This window comes from Liolophura sinensis, chromosome 5 (genome assembly GCF_032854445.1).
Source record: "Liolophura sinensis isolate JHLJ2023 chromosome 5, CUHK_Ljap_v2, whole genome shotgun sequence".
In the NCBI taxonomy this organism is placed as follows: Eukaryota; Metazoa; Mollusca; class Polyplacophora; order Chitonida; family Chitonidae; genus Liolophura; species Liolophura sinensis.
The window spans coordinates 6,484,308-6,504,990 of NC_088299.1; the positions used below are offsets into that span (position 1 = coordinate 6,484,308).

The 20,683-nt window shown below is 37.7% G+C and overlaps 1 protein-coding gene across 1 annotated transcript in view; it reads right to left on the reverse strand.

Moving 5' to 3' along the window:
* Positions 1-1,080: 1,080 nt before the first annotated feature.
* The window catches only part of LOC135465992 (protein spire homolog 1-like), a 70,719-nt gene continuing 51,116 nt past the window's right edge, over positions 1,081-20,683 (reverse strand). Inside the window, exons 8-16 of the mRNA XM_064743375.1 lie at positions 11,032-11,155; positions 10,506-10,630; positions 9,663-9,819; positions 7,874-8,301; positions 7,382-7,411; positions 5,495-5,632; positions 4,736-4,837; positions 3,856-3,956; positions 1,081-2,730 (exon numbers count right to left, since the gene is read on the reverse strand). Of these exons, the coding sequence (XP_064599445.1) occupies positions 2,430-2,730; positions 3,856-3,956; positions 4,736-4,837; positions 5,495-5,632; positions 7,382-7,411; positions 7,874-8,301; positions 9,663-9,819; positions 10,506-10,630; positions 11,032-11,155 (1,506 nt within the window). The 3' untranslated portion in view covers positions 1,081-2,429. The remainder of the gene's footprint in view (positions 2,731-3,855; positions 3,957-4,735; positions 4,838-5,494; positions 5,633-7,381; positions 7,412-7,873; positions 8,302-9,662; positions 9,820-10,505; positions 10,631-11,031; positions 11,156-20,683) is intronic.

Sequence of the window (20,683 nt, forward strand, 5' to 3'; positions counted from 1 at the left end):
TGTCAGCTGGCCACTAAGGTCCATCATAACACAATGTTTCGTTATCTGACCAATGAACACCATTGTAACAGAGCAAGAGGCTAATGGGTCAATGGGTTAAAGAGAGAACATGGCTACTCAACAACCGATTTTTATCATTACATATAATATGGAATTTGTGCAAATTCTGAAAAAATTCATGTTGCCACCTGAAACAGTTTTTCGATGCAAAAATAATATTTAAAAGATTAAGATCCCTTTTTTACACCAGCATGCATGTTTATGGTAAGCTTACCAATATTTCAATGGCTGTTATAGTCATACTGAATACTCTGGAAAAACCTGATTAGACACACATAAGAAACATCATAAAAGAATTTAAACACACTTGTTCAACACAAAGAAATGTACATCCATGTATATAAAAAAAAATACATGTAGGAAAATTTAAATCTGTGTAAAAATGAGATTAATATCCTTGTACAACTGTTGTTATGCTTTGCTCAGATGAGGGTGAAATTAAAATGTCCCATGAAAATTATAAAGGGGTTTCCCTTTTAACAGTTTAACACAGTATGCCCTACACAAATTATCAATACATCCTACTACTGTAATGATATGGTGTCTGTGTCTATGTTAAATTTTGTGGCAAAAACAAAAACAAATTTTTGAATGGGAGATTAACATATGAATTACCTGCTACTGACAAAACAATAAATCAGATTTAGCAGGATTTATCTATTTATTTGATCGATGTTTTACCCCTTTCTCAAGAATATTTCACTTACACAACTGTGGGATTGTGATGCAAACAAAGCGGGTAGAGTCCAGGGGAACATAATGAACATCTGAAAGCTGCTGAAGTTAGCAGGAATATGAAATTAGGCATAAACTGTTAATGAACTTACTGTCTCCTAAACCTGCTGGTTTAGCTACAAACATGATAATATGGGAATGTACAGGGAAAGGACTGAAGGCTAAAAACAGAAAAATGGGATTCATTTTGAAACGGGACCCAAATGTTGAAAATTTCTTAGCAGTTAATCCCGGTATTAACTTATAGTCTGGACTTGAGTCCTTTTAGTTTCGTATCAAAACACGACTGATGCCTGGTTTAACTATTAAAATGCTTTACACAACTGGTTCTACAGTGTCGTTTTTGCTCCCCGACTCCACTTTTAAAACAGGAATATACATAAAGGAAATGGTGAAAATAAATTCTAAGCTTTTTTTTCAAATAGGTAGGAATGTAAGAAATTCTGTCAATTGACCGTACAAAGTTGCTCACTGGTGCAACTTTAGAAAAGGAATGCACAGAACACATAGAGGATACAAATGGTGGGTTTCACAACAAATTTAAATAAATTATGTACGAAGTCATACTGTTACTGTGCCCTAACATCTAGTACAACTCTTTAATGCTGTTACAAAACGGAAATGACATCTATTACACGTACATATATGTACCATCTGTGCTTAAATGTCTGGTTGTAAAAATTATGAAGTTCATTTTAACCAATACAAAGCTGCACAATGTGTGTGTCATCTGGTTTAAATATAGGTAGAAATGCAAAAGAATTTTACAATCAAACTGAAATTCACATAAATTGGTCCCATAATGAAAAGACTGGAGCAAACCTACTGTTTCATGTCATGGTGCATGAAGTTCTCAAAAACTAAGAGATTACTTATGTGTCAACTAAGGAACACATGTATACAAAAGTCATTATAAGGCATTTATAGGTGTGTCACAACTATGTCATGACCAAGTACATAAAAGAGTAATATAGTACAATGTGTATATATACGTATACGAGTCCAACAGACTAAACCAACAAGAGTTATGTCCCTTTTCATGTCGATTCTCAACACAGATTTCATTTGGAAAGGGTCCCTTTTCACGTCGATTCTCAACACTTAGATTTCATTTGGAAAGGGTAATTTTACCAGACCACCGTGTTTACATTCACTACATCTATTCTCTTCCATACATACTAAACTGTTCAGTTGACGAAACAATATTATTCAATTTTAATATTGTTTTCGTGGAGTTAATTTAATGATCCTCTAGATCTATAAAGCAAGACAAAAATAACTCTTTTTTGCCAAAGCCTTGTTTCTAAATGTACAATATGTCCTGGAATGACCTTAGCCTTAAACTGCGGAGTTTTTCACTGATCCTAGGTATCCTGGGTACACAAAAGCTATGTGTGTCCATAAATTTGCATTGTTCCTTTCAGAGAAAGGCCAGCAACTCTTGGAGAACTTCAACACTTTCTTCAATCAATTCCATAGTTGGATCTTCCAGGGATTATCACCAAGGGTATACAACTTTGAATTTCCGTCCCTATCTGGCTTAATACTTCAGGGAGTAGCAACTCTAATGTCCCACATTTTGTTCAAAAGGGCATTTATAGAAGTTGTATGTTATCGGTAATTTTTTCGCTTGGTCACACAGGTTTTAGATCCAAGTGAAAGTTCCGACTGGCACGGCTTTTCTGAGGCTGCCAGTCGTTGCCGTGGGTTGCTAAAGTCACTGAGGTCCTGCTTACACGAATGATTTCACACACCATTTTCTTACACTCACAACACACGTTCATCTGTGGACCCTTTATAAATGCCTCTGCTTCAGGTGGCCGTGACGTAATTGTGTGAGATCGCATCAGAGGTCTACGTTTGCCAGAGGATGTCACCACAGGTTTGATGACAGGTTGACTGGTAATCACAGGAGATGGTGGTTTGGAGCCAGTTCTGAAACAAACCCAGGAAACATATGGTCAAGAGTTCTACAAAAACAGAAGTTTGTATGGGTTTCATTATCGTTTTCTTAATATGCAATTTACCGTACAAAAAAGCAGCCAAATGATGAATACACTGGAGTAATAATGTATAAACAAACAAAAGTTGATGTATGCAACATTAGTGCGAGGAAACTATTTGTGTATGAAAAGGGCACCAAGCCTGGAAAGTCTTGAGTGATATCCCTCCATTTGTGCACGAAAATGGGCACAAAGCTTGGAGAGCCTTAAAAGAAACATCGCCCTGTACCAGGTATAATACCTGGCAAATTACAGTCATGACCGAAATGTTACCATGCTTTTTTTCAAAGTTTGGTTACATGTTTTAAAGTTAGTACCTGATAGTCTATTCCCAAAAATTTACCTCAAAGAAGCACAAAATCCACAGTAGCAGCAACATCCCTTAAGAAGATGGTTACATGTTAAAGAACAAAATAGTCTCACTAACAGCATTATCATTATGAGAATTACACTTTCCAAATATGGCAACTAATTCTGAAGTTGACAAATGGATGAAAGCACTCCTGAAATGCCTGACCAGGTTTCTAACCAGCTACCTTCCAGTCTAGGCCCTATTTGACAGCAGTACATGTTAACTGTCCAGACCAGTTCACCAACAGGCCTCCCTCAGAAAACAGAACTACACAAATTGTTGGAGATAATGACGATTACAACAGTCTTACTTCAAACCACTGTCAAAATGGTAACTCTTGAAAAACTTACATAGCAATAACAATTTACACGTATAAAACTTCTTCATTGAGCTAACAATGCACATAGTGAAGAAAATATGTGGTATTTTACCTGAAATTTATAATTTTTGAAGTGGCACATTCTGCCTTGTTCTGACCGATCCATCAACCTTATAGAACCACTGAAGTGTTTTTGCTGTTCAGTTAGATTACTTTTTCTTATCAGAAAAAAACAAACTTGGCATCCAAAACATTCTTTTAGGACCTATATGTGCGTCTAAAAATACTGTTATCCAGGCACAAACTGTAGGTGAAATACAATATGTAGTCAGGGCATGTTTGTCCAAACTGAACTTGCTTACTGTCAGATAACATCAAATACTCACCCGACAAACTTAGTAAGGAGATCCTGACCCTCAGGGGTGAGGGGGGTAGGGCTCAGAGTGTACACAGGGATTTTCTCAAAACGATCTGTTGGCACATTCATCTGGAAAAAAAGAGCATTACAGTTCACTGGTGACTTATAGGTTGTTTTCCTGCCTCGATTATTAGATTCATTTAATGGTGATAAGTAAATGTTCACAGCAGAACTGGTCCGTTTATGACAGAGGTAAATACACTCGAAATCAGGTGTCAGTCCAAGGATTTGCATTCAATCATTCGACTCGTGTCTTACACCATACTCAAGAATATTTCACTTACACAATGCCAGCCAGCATTATGTTGGGAAACCATGACCATCCACACCGCAGATTGCTGGCAGACATTCCCATGTACAGCCAACAGAGGAGAGGAAGCCAACATGAGCTGGACTTGAACTCACAGTGACCGCATTAGTCGCAGGCTCCTGGGTTATTGCTCTCCGTGAGCATGCCAACCACAAGGACACCTAGTGGCATTGGGGGCTGTGCATTTGATAAAATCCGGCATGATGACTCATTTTTAACACCTAATGCTATAGCTAAGCAATATTTTGTAATAAGTCCTAATATCTTGTAATATCTTATGTAATATCCAAATTTTCCCATTTATTTCAGTTGTCTATTACAGTGAACTTCTCAGTAGAAGAGAAGTGAACAGGCTCTTTGATAAACTACTCCACCTGATATTTTGTGGTGTCAACAAAAACAAATTTTTTTTTTTAAATTTTCATTTTTTGCTGTCATTTTTAAATGTTTTACAAACAAGGACAACCACTGATAACCTTACACAAGATATTTTCAGAGGGTCAAAGTTTTACTTGGCTTACATGTAGAATGCACATACCTTTCTGAGACACTTGTTACAGACGGTTCGCTTACACAACCGACATTTTGTGCCCCACTGACCAAACAAGGTAAACCGCGTGGTTTTACAGGTAAAACAGAGCTGAAAACACAAACATTGCACCAAGTAATTTTCATTAATAATTACAATAGCACTTACACTGAAGACATCATTATTGTATAAATCATTCAGACTGTCAGTGTGTACAATATTACTGTAATACTGCAAATGTTTTCGTGACAAAGAAAAGACTAACACGAAAAACCATTAAACACTGTCCATAAAAATAGTTCAATTTAACTTTGGAGAATTTTTTTGACCTAGTAAAACGAATTTCAAACTTTAGATTCTATGGTGGCCTTTTCTGACCATATGGCCATTTGCAGACCAGTGAATCACCATAGAATCTGATGTTTTGAACCCATTTTACCTCTTTTGGAAAAATATGGAAAGAAACCGTTTCGTAGTTTATCATCTGATATATACAAGTACTTCATTTTGCTATTTTCTTTACCTTTCAATGTTTTTTTTTTCTTTTTTCTTTGGTAACAGGCAGGCAAAGAAATGGTCACTTTCGGTTTAAGCCTTGATGTTAGAAAACATCAAATAAGAACTTAGTGCTATAAGCAATATATGAGTGTTTATAAATTACATTTAAAGTTCTCCTAAAATATGTAAAAGGCTGAAGAAATAGAGCAGTTTACAAATATTTTGCTGTCATTTTGGCAGTCGTAGTAGTACAAGACCTTTAAGAATTACCTTGACTTTAGAAATCTGGTTATAAAGGAATGGCTGATTAGAGAGGCTCTCCAATTCAGCTTTGGTTAAAACTTCGCGGATGTGCATCACTTCATCCAACCTCAGGGACAGACACTCTACTGGGTTCTGCCATTTTTTCTGTAATTATAAAAAAAAAAAAACATATCACGTTTTATCAATACTTATATTTTTTGGCATTACATGTTTTTCTTATAGGAAAACACAGAAAGGTTTGGAAGGAAACTCCCCTGCTTCACTTAATATACTACTATTAAAAAGTTTCTGACAATAAACATTAATGTGGCTAGTTGTTCTTTCCCTTTTTTTTTCCTTTTTGGGAGGGAGAGAGGGGGGCACACCAAGGCAGCAATAATTCAATAAAAACATATATTTGGACTCAAGATACGTTCTACGATATTTGTCAAAATGCTGAAGAGATAAATACAACAATCTGAACAGAAATTTTCAGAACCTTTACATGTATTTAGATATCTACATTATCTAAATGCAAGACGAAAGAATGGATAAATTTAAAATCGAAGTGGGGCCAATATGAAAGCAAAGTTTACGTATTGTTAAATACAAAATCGTACAATGTATGCATCTCAACACTTCTGCCAGCACTTGTGGTTTTCCACACCACACAAAGTGCAGCTCTCACCCCTCTTGCATATTCATGTCTTAATTAAAAGTACATTAAGTGCACCTCAAACCTCTTGCATGTTCATGTGGTTGCATAAGTTCAAAAGTACATTAAGTGCACCTCAAACCTCTTGCATGTTTGTGTGGTTGCATACGTTCAAAAGTACATTAAGTGCACCTCAAACCTCTTGCATGTTTGTGTGGTTGCATACGTTCAAAAGTACATTAAGTGCACCTCAAACCTCTTGCATGTTCATGTGGTTGCATAAGTTCAAAAGTACATTAAGTGCACCTCAAACCTCTTGCATGTTTGTGTGGTTGCATACGTTCAAAAGTACATTAAGTGCACCTCAAACCTCTTGCATGTTTGTGTGGTTTGCACACCCAGAAGAGCAAAAATGAACTTACAACCTAACACAAACCACACCATAAAAAAACAGACACACTGCATGTCACCCTCAGAGCTTATTTCTCCCATCATGCCAGGATGTTATGGTGGGTATTTACTTGCATGTGTGTCACCAAAATACAACCAGAAAGAAAGAGGTGTTTCATAGACATTAAGATAGAGGTACAGGTATAACATGGCTAAACAAAGCCCTATATCATGTATATCCCCAAAATACCTATTAACTCACATCAACATCTACATATCTTCTTCCACAATCCCCCACTCAATGACTTACTCCCATGCAAAACTACCCCACAATTTCATTCCCCTGTGACATGCTCACATGTCAGATGGCAAAATTAATCTTCCTTTTTTTTTTTCCTCAAAGGATAACGCCTCACATACACTATTCAGGTTTTCCACATAAACCCACAGCCAAATATTCCATATAGTTGAGAATGACATTAAAACCTTAAATCTATTTTGTAGAAAAATAGTTATATGTGAAACAAACTACAGAGGAGGACAGATATTATATCATCTCTTGTTTTGGAATACAAAACTAAAATTTAAACTAAGCACTACAATGTATATTTATACAGGAGCTAATCAAAATAAACAGGTTTAACTTTAATACATTATTTGTTAAGCTATAAGCGTGAACTTTTTCACATAAAAATGAGCTGACTGTTGCACTGAATGTTATTATAGAGCTCACAACACAGTTATAATTATTGATGAAAGAATAATTAAAGCAATGAAATGGATGAGATAATGGTACCAGCATGGTGATGAAGCAATAGGAAAGCCATAGGAGAAAAGCACTCAAATTGCAAAATCCAGATGTAGTTTACCGTGTACGTTCTGTATAAGTCGATATACCCCTTATAACAAAATGTTAAAAAATAAAATGTATTTTTTAGATTACTTTTGACTCCAAGGCAAGCCATATATATATATTAATATAAAGTTTTCTGCGCTGAGTGCAAATAAAACATTCAGTGCATAAATTTAATAATCAGGCCAACAAATAATTTCTCTAAATTGTCTCCCTTTAATAGTACCAATTATCTCCCTTTCTACAAAAGACCAATTATATATACATGAACAAATTTAACATACAAATTCTCACTCAGTCGTGACAAACAAAAAACACTGTTTACTTTCCTTGTATTATGTCTAGAAATTACCACCCGACTGACTACCGGAGAAAACACATTTGCTTGCCTTTGGAGCATCAAACAACAAATTTACATTTTTCTACAACTTTTAACAAAAGTGGGATATCATTAAGAAGGCAAGACAGTTAGTTTACATACCCCAGAGGGTATGAAAGAGGTACTTACAGGTACAGGGCGACAGTCTTCGCAGGGAGCAGTGGATTGGGAGTGAGATTTTCTTGGGCATTCCGTTTTCCAACTTACATGCATAAGCTCAGAGGCATTCAACTGAGAGAGATTGTTGGCTGTCTTGTCATGCGCGTGATCAGAGCAACACGACAGGCGAGAATGAGAAAGATTGTTTGTTGGGGTCCTGTCAGGCACAGAGCCAGGAGACAAAGAGCATGCTCCATTCACTGGCGTTCTCGACTCGCTGCCCTTCTCAGTGGCATCCTCATGCTCAGGTATGCTGTCCTGCGGCGAGCGTCTGAAACGCGACCATGGCCAACTGAAGCCGCCATTAGCTGGTACCTTTCCTGGGGACTCGCAAACGGTGATGCTGTGTCGTCTTGCTAGTTTCTTTTCTGATCGGTTAGCTATCAAATCATCCACAGCTGAAAAAGAAATGCAACTTATACCACTACATGCTTTTTCTAACACTGTGTCCAACATGTTGAAAATTTTCTTTAAAGGAGAAGAAAATTTAAATATCAATCAAATACCACTGAAAAGAGTACGCATTTCCTCACAGGTGCATGCCATAAAAAAATTCTAATATGTACCTCAAGTTGATATATTACAAATAAAGTCAGTGCCAAAATCCGCTGTGGGCACCTTCATTTTGCCTAAGAACTAGTCCTGAAGTCTTCTGTGTTAGGAGGAGAATTGCCATCGGAAAACGCCAAAGTGCAGTTCGTACCTTTCCAGTAGAACTCTTCTGCCCAGAAGGTAGCGAACAGTACAGTTCGTTTTCCGCCTGACAATTGGGAAACTTGAATGCTGGACAAAGATTCCGAGTTTACATGATGGATTCAACGATTTATGCCAGCTTTGCCGTTTTCAGGCTTTTATGTGCATGGCGAGGAAAAATCACAAAATTATGCAGCAGGTACCACTAGATAGAAAAAGATGTGCTCTTTTCCACCTATAGGGTCATTTTTTAAAGTTTTCTTCTCCTTTAGCGGCGCTTTTCAATGGATTTAAGAAACACTGAAGTACTGTATATTAGTGCTGTACAGAAGGGCGCGGTGAAGTTGGCCACTTCCATTATCGCGATATTATAGTGTTACAATATTAAGAAATGTAGCATTTGATGGTACTAGATGCAATTTGTGATGTATAGAGTAGGAACATTATATTTTATTTATTTATTTTATTTATATTTTTGATTGGTGTTTTACACCGTACTCAAGAATATTTCACTTATACGACGGTGGCCAACATTATGGTGGGAGGAAATCGGGCAGAGAACAGAGGAAATGCACGTTGCTGCCAGACCTTCCCACTTACAGCCAGAGAGGAAGCCAGCATGAGCTTTACATGAACTCACAGTGACCACCTGGGTGAGAGGATCCTGGGTCATTACGCTGCGCTAACGCGCTAACCAACTGAGCCACAGAGGCCCCAGGAACAATATATATAGCCAGTGAAAATAACATAACCAAACCTTCCCACGTGTGAGGTACAAATCTGCACACCATAAAACAGGTGGACAAGTGATGTTCAAATCAACAAACAAATGACTGAGCAAAAGCCCACACAGGCATCGTCAAAGGCTTATATTACACAACTCGCTATTACAGGCATCAAGGACTTAAAAGCCGGGCATATGCTACATAATTTTTTGTGGACTTTACAAACAATACCACATCTAATATCCTCTAACTGTCCACATCAAATGGTTTCTGATCACATTTAAATGTACCCAGGTAAACATCATTTTGAGGCTTCCTGCACCAGTGACCACACAACATACCTGTCTCTCTCCAGGTGACGGAGGACACGGGTTTAGGAGTGGTGGGTGGGGACAGGGAGGTGAGAGGGGACAGCGGGGTTGGGATGATCCGAGTCCGTGCCTGATCCTCATCATCATCCGTTGTGGTTTCGTTAACCGCGTCCAGCTCGTCCTCTTCCTGACAATACCAATTGTAAATAATCAGAACCTCACACAAACACAGGTTGGACTGGAAGTGGTCATTAGCTCAATGGCAGGTGAGACATGCAAAAGACAGGTGAAATAAACAATTTATTTAATCTAGGTTATATACATGGATTGTTTTCCCCACACACGTTCTACACATTTTTATACAGGGAGAAAATTCATTATTCCCCTTACAGCAATCAGTCAATTAACCAAAAAAAAAAAAAACTTCCCACAGCAGCCTGCCAAACTATCAGCTGGGCAACTTTCTGACCTGAAAACCTCTGAACCTCTAAAACTTTAAACACTTAGGCCAAGCCAAAATCCTGTCAGACTTTGACCCGACAGCCTTCTGACATGGCAAACTTCCATCCTGAAAACCTCTTTTGCCAAGCTTGCAGCTTTGCTATCTTCTAGTCTGAAAATCTTTGAGCTTGGCCAACTTGGAACTTGGTAATAATCTAGCTGGCAGAACAAACATTCAGCTTTAATTGGCCACATTTTTACTTGAAAACATTCTGGCATGCCAACTTATACCTTGGCCACATTCTGGCCTCAAACCCTTCTGCTATAACAATCTTCCAGCCATCACCGATGCAATACAGAGACAAATCATCATTAAGAGTAATCCCAGTCACACTGTCATTAAAGCAACCAGACGGAGCACTATTTACCCACCTCCAGTTCAGTACTGCTGTTGAGGAGGAGAGAGATATCAGGCTTGATCACTTGTCTTACACGTACAGGGACATCTCCTTCATCGTCACTGTCACTATCAAATATCCTCGTTCGAGAATTCTCCACTGTAGGATGGGATAAACAAATAGTTACGACTCTACTACAAAAGTTGTTTTTATTTTGTGAGTGATTTCTGATTATGACCTCAGACAACACTAAAAGAAAAAAAAAACAGATAATAAATTAATGGTTACATTCTAATGAATAGCATTAATCTTTGTTTTGAAGCAGGGAATGGAAAATGGTGCTATATCAACTGGGTCATGAAACATTTGCACAAAAAAAATTGTTTTGCATCACTAACAGTAATTAAACACATTTTATTTCATAAGAAAACATACATGCCAAATATATGCTTTTCTTAAAAAGGTTTAAAAACTTATCACATTTCTCCTTTATTCAATAGTTGTTCACTGCATGTAAATATGCACACAAGCTATTTGTACATTCAATTTTTATCTCTCACCGTGTGATTTCGCTTCTGGCGATTTTAATGGCTTTAGTTTGGGCTGTCCACGAATAGCATCCATTAATTTCTCTCTCTCATTCAGTTTCTTGGGAGGAGCTGCTGACAACACCCTGTCTTTTACCTGAGGGTTATATAAAAAGAAGAAACATTAAGAAAAGCTTGTTGGCCATGGCAAAATAATTCAATTTGTAACCATCGAAAGGTTAAGAATGTATCAATAACGCTATATATCTTGGTTGTTTCACTTTACGTCTGAAAAAGTAGAAAGACTGTAATGTTGGAAGTAACACTGGAAAAGGTATGTACAGGCTAACACACGTCTGATGATGCAGATTTATCACATCTAGTCGCCTACTACCCACCATTCACACTGCTAATGGAGAAACTGCATATTTTTTCATCCCACAAGGAGGCGCTGGTGTGAAGCAGGACCTCCAGCCATTGTAAGAGTGGATAGTTCATTTGTAACGTAATGTCTGCACCGTTATAATGTATCAGCGTCTGTTGTAACGTTGTACTGTCTTTAATGTGACGTCATCATTATGAAAGGAACATTTGGCATTAATATATGACGTCAAGGTCCTGCTTCAGGGCGTCTGTTGTAACGTTGTACTGTCTTTAATGTGACGTCATCATTATGAAAGGAACATTTGGCATTAATATATGACGTCAAGGTCCTGCTTCAGGGCGTCTTGTAACATTGTACTGTCTTTAATGTGACGTCATCATTATGAAAGGAACATTTGGCATTAATATATGACGTCCAGGTCCTGCTCATCCAAGTGTGGTATGTACAAAGGCAGATTCAGAAGCATACAATTAGGAATTAGAGTAATAACTTGGATGCCAGTTTTTCTTATAAGAAATCGATCAAACTTCACAAATAAATTTTAACTGGCCCTTTAAGGCAGATGAATAAATCAGATGAACAAAATATCTCAGAAGATAGCTATTTTAATGAAAAAAAATTTTTGGTCTTATTTCCTAAATCCTAGACTCTCAGACTGGTATTACTGAGGCGGATATATGCGACTGTGTAACCGTTCTCCCAGTCATTTTCCCACAAACCACCTAAACTGAGATATACAATAGCTTCTCTTCACCCCTGGGTCATGATGCCACATTTATGTCTTTTCATTCCACTGAATACCTAAGAAAATTGCTCACTTCAGCTGTTGGATGAATGAGACTAAAGGTCCAACAGATCACTTTAGGGGTCAATTGCTGTTGACAAGGCAACTGTGTTCTCCTTAAATGAAGGTACAATCTTACAGACGCTTGTATCACCTTCACCACAAAAGAGCTCCAAAACTGTGACCAACCTATATCAGCAGTTAATCTATTTATAGAGAGCTTTCAAGTGATCCTAAGTGATTCAGTAATGTGGACGGTTTTGTTGACAGCCCCTCATGTACATGCACTTTGAAGCCATAAAATTGCAGAACTGGCACGATTTACAGGTATGTGGCCTGGGTGTCTTTGGCACATCTCCTAATAGCTATAGTCCATGCAAACACTAAATAAATGACCTTCAAGAAACTTGCAACTTATACAAAGCACTTTGAGTGTGTATGCATTTTCAAAATGCTGTGTGATACACATCTAAAACATTGGCTAGCTGCTAATAATTACACAAAATCCTTAAAACACTTAAGACACACTAAAATTCTTCTACATCTACTTTTATGACATAAAAAGCCATCACAACCACTCATCTTTTCAAGGTAAGTGTAACATATGTTTTGCTCACATACTCTACCTTTACCATTGTTAATAATGTGAAATAGTTATAGCGAATAAGCTAAAACTCACAAATGCCATCCTTAATTTACTTTTCAGTATATACATAAATGAAACTGTGCCTGGCGTAGTAATCCCTGTTTTGTGGGCTCCAAGAAGTGCCCACGGCTGGTCATTGGAATGCTGGTCATTGGTTTAAATATCTGAGCATTGTGTGAGATTTCTGTCAGAATGGCTAACCCTGAAGCCCTGCACACAGAATCCTTGTAACAGTGGTCATGGAGCATATAGAAGATAAGATAATCATGTGGAATGAAAGTCTGTGTGTAAATGGTGAAGAGGAAATAGGCTTAGTCATTGTGTGTCCACACTCAGGCGCTGTGTTGACCAGGTCAAACAGCGTCAACATGCAAACTCGCTCTAATACAACAGACTTCCTCCTTCAACGGAAATACTTACAAACTACGCCAGCAGAAGCTCATCATCATCTAAGATCAAGACAGATGTCTTTCTGATGCGACCTAAGTTTTACTGTCACTGCTACATTCTGGGTCAGTTTCCTGTTTTCATTTTCTCATCTGCTTTTCGCCTGTTTGTTTATGAGGACGTCTTCCATTGTAAACTACACAAGTGTCATCTCCAATTTACATGCATGTATCCAGCAGCAGATTGATTTTGTTGTAATCAGAAGAGGGCCTGTCCCAATTCTTCAACATTTTCATCCTCCTCAGCAGCCAATATTATGAAACATTTGGTTAGAACTATGGGGTGTTAAGAGAGATAATTTGCAGTTTTATGAAGCTTGCATCATTAGTGACACAAACACCCAGCACTGTTTGTTAGTGCACTATCAATCACCCAGTCACATTATACTGACACCAGGCCAACCAGTCCTGTTTCTTTGCTCTATAACCTCTGCAGCACTGAGCACTAAGCCAGGCAACAGCACTTATCATTTTTAAAGTGTTTGGTATGACCTGACGCTGGTTTGATCCCAGGTCTTCTGACCTCGAGGGGGACCCTTTAACCAATTAGGCCACCAAAGCCATTGGGTTGGGTTATACGATTGACAAGGGGCTAATTCCCTTTAGAATTTTTCACTCATTTGACAGGATTCATTTCAGGGCAGGAAGAAAAATCACTGCCCTTCACCAGGTATATGTTGCTGAGACTGCTAACCTCTGGGTTTAAAACTGCATCTGAACCAGCAAGAGGTAAATTTATTTATTTTATTGCAGTTTTACTCCATACTCAAGAATATTTCACCAATATGACTGTAACCAGCATTCACCAGAGAAGTGAATTCAAGTGTGCGACCAAAAGGCTGACCACTGTCGTATAAGTGAAATATTCTTGAGTACGGCGTGAAACACCACTCAAATAGATAAATAAATCAATCAAGCGTGCAAACTTCTTGCATGGTCAGCACATGGCCTAATCAACAAGATCAAAGCTTCAGCTGACAACATGTTTATGCGTGTAAGCCAACAAAATCCCTTGTTTTTAGATGTTATTTACTATGGATTGGTTTGTGTTCACAAACTCAATACCAGTATAAATATATGAATCTGGGATTTTTGACACTTTCTCAGCAATGTTATGGATGCCTCTTCATCGATATCTTCTGTCCATGCCACGGACCTTTGGCACATATAAAACCTAACATTTTTCAAATCCTTCCAAAAAAAAAAGATTTTTTTGAAGGCCTCCAAGAAGTGACACTGCCACAGGTTTTGTCAACTAAGTGATTTATTATGGGTTTAGCAATGATTTCAAGCAGTCAGGGGGGCATCCATTTTGTGGGCTCCCTCCCATGATCCCCTGGCCTTGACAGAGCTGCTACTACATGTATGTATGTACACGCAGAGCCAACTCAACATGCACACAGTTACACATCCCACATGCCATATCATTAACTCCCCAAAATATAGTTTTCCAACATGACACAGTGAGATCCTTTAAAAAGGAGTTCACATTGCATGTAAGAAAATGCTTTCCCAGACTTTCAAGGACATAATATATTGTACAGCATTTTCAAGAACCATTCACTTCAGGTACAAACCTTCATATGGACATTAATGGATACTATTTTTCTAGCTTATTAATGTTAAATACTGTATGACATGCTATTTAACAATAAAGACACAAAATAAGTACACTGTATTTGTAAGGATAAATTGTTCCAAAATATGTTTTTTTTTTCAAGGTATTAAAAACCTTTTGATAAAATTCAAGTAATTTCTTGGACTGATGGGTACCCTGCTTATGACTTCATAGACCATTTTCACACAATTTCCACATTCTCACAAGCAACAGGAGGAAACTGAAGAATTGGTCTGAGTAACTGGGTACTGGCCTATATAAAACTGTCAGGTAAATTTACCTGGAAAACCTCCTGATATAAAGCCACCAGAAAGAGCTGAATTTTAATGTGCAACCTAATTGGTTGATCAGGGGCCGATCTGAGCCGCAGTAAACTTTTAAACTGAGCTGAGCCAGAGCTGACAATTGACAGACTGGCAAGTGTCCAGTTCTTGAAGGCCGGACAGCCTAGTGTAGTGGTCACCTAAGTGTATATACATGTACCTCACTCTGGGCTAAGGACAGCTGGATTAGGGTGTTCAGGACACAGCTGACATTCCTCACCCATGGGTCTAATCCAATCCCTCACACCTGGACAGAGACCATGCCTGCATGGCTGCCATAGCTACAGTTATTCATGTTAGTCAGTCAACAGGCTACCAGAAGCTTTCAGGGTCTGTCAGGTGCACCTGAAAAACCTGAAGCTTTCAGGGTCTGCTAGGTTTAACTTAAAAACTTGAAACTTTCAGGGTCTGCCAGGTACACCTGAAAAACCTGAAAACTGAAAAAAGATGAACACCTTGAACACAGTTCCTCTAATAGTGCAAAAATTTCCACACAGTTCACCTAATAGTGCTAAACTTTCCACACAATTCATCTAATAGTGCTAAACTCTCCAGACAGTTCATTTAATAGTGCTAAACTCTCCACACAGTTCCTCAATAGTGCTAAACTCTCCACACAGTTCATCTAATAGTGCTAAACTCTCCACACAGTTCCTCAATAGTGCTACACTCTCCGCACAATTACTCTAATAGTGCTAAACTCTCCATACAGTTCATCCAATAGTGCTAAACTCTCCACACAGTTCATCTAATAGTGCTAAACTCTCCACACAGTTCCTCTAACAGTGCCAAACCATCCACATAGTTCCTCTAACAGTGCCAAACCATCCACACAGTTCCTCTAACAGTGCCAAACCATCCACACAGTTCCTCAAATAGGACCAACCCTAATACACACAATTTCTTACAGTGCTACTCTCAACACAGCTCCCCTGATAGCGCTGAAGACGTCACAGATCCCTCTAGCTTTAATATAGTGCCAAACCCTCCAGTGTCCATGGAATACCCTGCACTGCCACCCTTGATTACGGTGCCAGACTGCACACCGTCAGCCCAGTTCTACAGAATGTATTGCCTATTGATTAAACCAGGTGCCAGTGGGAGGTATAAATGGTTCTAAAAATAACAGTCTGATATAAAGGCCTCTTAAGTGTACACATTTGTAAGTATTGGCCCATACAGGTTCTATAGATAAACCTCAGCTATTCTGAAACCACTAAACCACTAAGTGTGCTACAGACAGAACAGCCACCATAATATCTGCCCTCCTCAGTACACGTATAACATGGCCAGGAACACACCAACCCACAGTGATAGTGCCTGTCTAATTCGAGACAGCAGAAGAAAAGATACAAGTACATACACTTGTCAGTAGATATATCTTGAGCAATATATTCGAAGAAAAAACAAAAACGGCATTATGAACTGAAGTATGCAGATACAGAAGTTTATATACTTTTTCAAATGACTAGAAGCCTCACAGAACATAGTTTAAAAAGGCTGTTTGAGGAAAATGTGATAGCAAGACATGCATGTTCATGTAATGCAGCTGATGTTGCTGATGTAGTCAAGATCGTAGTCCATAATGTCTTGTTTCAGACCATGAGCCTTAATGGCCCTGATTGTTGATGTGAGTTCAAATCCAACTCTCACCGTCTAAACTACCGTCTTAGTTTTAATGAGTTTTGCCAGCTACACTTTGCTCATGTGTGTGTATCTACAAACAAAGATACAAAGTGTCACTTGGTCCCAGGTTCCCCTCACCACAGACCTGAAATAATTTGCATAAATTAGGTATGATCTAAACTGTTTTCGAATACGCCGCATGTAAAACACAGTGACAGAGACACAGATATGTACAGTGATGCAGCCATGTAATTATGACAGCTAGATGTCCATATACTGTACACATATAACATAAATGTATTTAAAGTCCAGTTAACAAAATGACTTACGGACGCTCCTTAATCTTGTTTATTAGTTTTAAGCCTGTAGTGGCAGTATTAAAAGCATCATCCATGGCGATTAAGCGGTATGCATGTATCTATGTACTTGTAATTAATAATGAACTGCCATCCAGAGAACTCTGTGAAAAAATCATAATCTACTCTCTATACCAAGATTTGTAACATTAAAATACACCAAAAATTGAAGTTTAAATCTTTGCACTTCATTTCACAGCGGCGAGAGATTTAATATATGTAGCCATATATAATCATGATCACGGTTTCGTGCAGAGTATCTTTGTACACAGATGTACAACATGACTTTTAATCAATATTTTTATAAATGATATCAATTAATTATGCAGGACAAAAAGGGTTTTATCAGTAAAAACTAAACGATGACGAATACATCCAAATTTAAAATGTGAACGTCTAAACTGCACAAAAATGATAACAAAAGATAAAAGTTGCCCAATATGTCTATTAATTAATATCAATGAGAAGATCAAATTATAAAAAGACTGAAACAAACCAGGCATTCATACATTATTACATGCAGACCACTCAGGTTGATACATATTCAATGAAAAGGAAATTAATGTATGGGCAGAATAACTGTGTCTGATGTGCCTGAAAATAATCAGTAATCAAATGTGTAGCTATAATCTAAGATCAATGAATAATTGGGTCAATGCTTTAGGAAAGTTGGCATAATCTGGTATTAAAGCCACAGGAAAGTATTCGGCAGAGGTGTGGGATTATAAATATCAGGGGTGAATCAAGTCCTTCAACAATCGATGCCAGCCGTAGAGGTTCTCGCTGAATGGCGTGGATGTTACTCTGTGTTTATCCTGGCCTAGCCAACCGCGGCCGAGCGTATGTGAATTAGGCTGAAGCAAATGGCTCACATTCCCAGGCAAAAACGCATGACGACTGGTCCCGCAGTGTGAGCCAATCTGTCCGTCAAACTCTGTCGTCACAACAGCAAGTTTCTACATAACATCACATGCGCTCACCAGGGCATCCAGCACAGCCTGACAGATGCAGAACGCCTCCAGAGAAAGAAATCCACTAATGTACATCTTCGCGAATTCTAACCAGCATCATGAAATTTCAATTATCACGTTCCCAAATCACATGGAGAAAGGCGAATGAGGCAGGAATGAGTAACCACATGCTTCATCAGCAACCCAAACATCAATGTAATTCTATACAACATAATTGTGTGGGTTAATGTCGCAAACAGCATATTTTGTATTTTCCTCACAACCTCAATGTATGACAAACAGTGAGTGAGTGAGTGAGTGAGTGCTTGGGGTTTAATGCCGTACTTAACAATTTTTTCAGTCACATTACGAGGAAGGAGTCCTTTGGCATACAGTGATATGGCTGTATACTGTATACTGTATGCAGATACAATCACAACACGAATAAATGATTATGGCTTAAGACAATATTTCAGTCATAATAATGGCGAATTCACTTCATAATAAATCTCACATCAGATCTGAGAGAACATTTCCATTCACAGTCAGTACAAATGCATGAAGGAATCATGAGTCCATTTCATTGTCCAAAAAGCCTGCTGTATACCTGATGTCCCCTAGGTTAATGATGTAATTTTAACATATATATATCAAATATAGGACAGTTTTTAACTTGCTAAATTTAAGAAAAAAAAAAGAATCGAAAATGTACAAGTACCATTCCACCTTGAGAATTCAAGGTCCACTGTCACATTACTTATGCAGCATATAGGAAAAAAGATTAAAATCGGTATTCCTTGGATCATGGAATCTTAATTCTTCAATGTTTGCTTTCAACAATATCATACTTTCATATATAAGCATATACACAAATATCTTGCCCAAATGCAAAAGGTCAATAAAGGTGTATATTTCAAACTTTTCAAGTCCATTAAACAGAAATGAAAGCTAAATTTACTTTCCACACTGCACTTAAGTACATGTTTACACAATGTTTAATGAATTTAGAGAGCAAACTATGTCTTGATCAAAGTCGTGATAAAATACAATTAAACATGATAAAAGTCAGATTATTAGAATGGGGTACTCGTATTGAGCTCATTATACGCTGCTAAAACAGCCTACATGTGATTATATGCAGGTGTTACTTACTATATTGACTTCCACTTAGATCTGCATGGACGTTGAAGTAGGCTACACACAGGTAAAGCTTAATTTTGTTTGCATGATGAATAACAGCAGTACAAATGAATAGGCTAATGTATTCAGAATAACAGCAGTACAAAATGAATAGGCTAATGTATTCAGAATAACAGCAGTACAAAATGAATAGGCTAATGTATTCAGATTAACAGCAGTACAAAATGAATATGCTAATGTATTCAGAATATTCTCCTCTTCTAAATATGGACAATTTTGTTATCACATTTTTCTGCCTAGGTATAAAGATGCTTCATTTATTATTCCTGTAATGACATGTTCGTTACCACACATCTATGTATCTATATATTGAGTTTTCACCATTTTGAAGGTGGTATTTTTTCTTAATGGCTATTTTTCTTAAATTGCACCCATGTGAACATGTATAAGTTAACAGGTCAATATTCCATGATGGTGTCAATGATTTCCACGAAGACGTCAATATTCCATGATGATGTCAATGATTTCCAAGAAGAGCTCAATATTCCATGATGAATGTCAATGATTTCCACAAAGAGGTCAATATTCCATGATAAGGCCAATGATTTCCACAAAGAGGTCAATATTCCATGATGAGGTCAATGATTTCCACAAAGAGGTCAGTATTTAACGATGAGGTCAATATTCTGTGATGATGTCAATGATTTCCACAAAGAGGTCAATATTCCATGATGATGTCAATGATTTCCACAAAGAGGTCAATATTCCATGATGATGTCAATGATTTCCACAAAGAGGTCACATTCCATGGACTAGGTCAATGATTTTCCACAAAGAGGTCAATATTCCATGATGATGTCAATGATTTCCACAAAGAGGTCAATATTCCATGATGATGTCAATGATTTCACAAAGAGGTCAATATTCCATGATGAGGTCAATGATTTCCACAAAGAGGGTCAATATTCCATGATGAGGTCAATGATTTCCACAAAGAGGTCAGTATTTCACGATGAGGTCAATGATTTCCACAAAGAGGTCAATATTCCATGATGAGGTCAATGATTTCCACAAAGAGGTCAGTATTTCACGATGAGGTCAATGATTTCCACAACGAGGTCAATATTCCGTGATGATGTCAATGATTTCCATGGGGGAAATGTAAGTGTCCAGAAATATTACCAGATACATGTATCTGATTATACATGAATGCTGACATATCAAGAAGATTATTTACATCACAGATATGAAGTATACTGACAATAAAAAAAACCCTGAATCATAAACATACATGATGTTATAGGATGTCACAGATTTTGGTACCAACTACCAAAGGATTATAGAATACTTACCCGAGACATTTAGCATGGCTTAATATCAACCACAAGTCAATACCGGAATAGTGCACAGT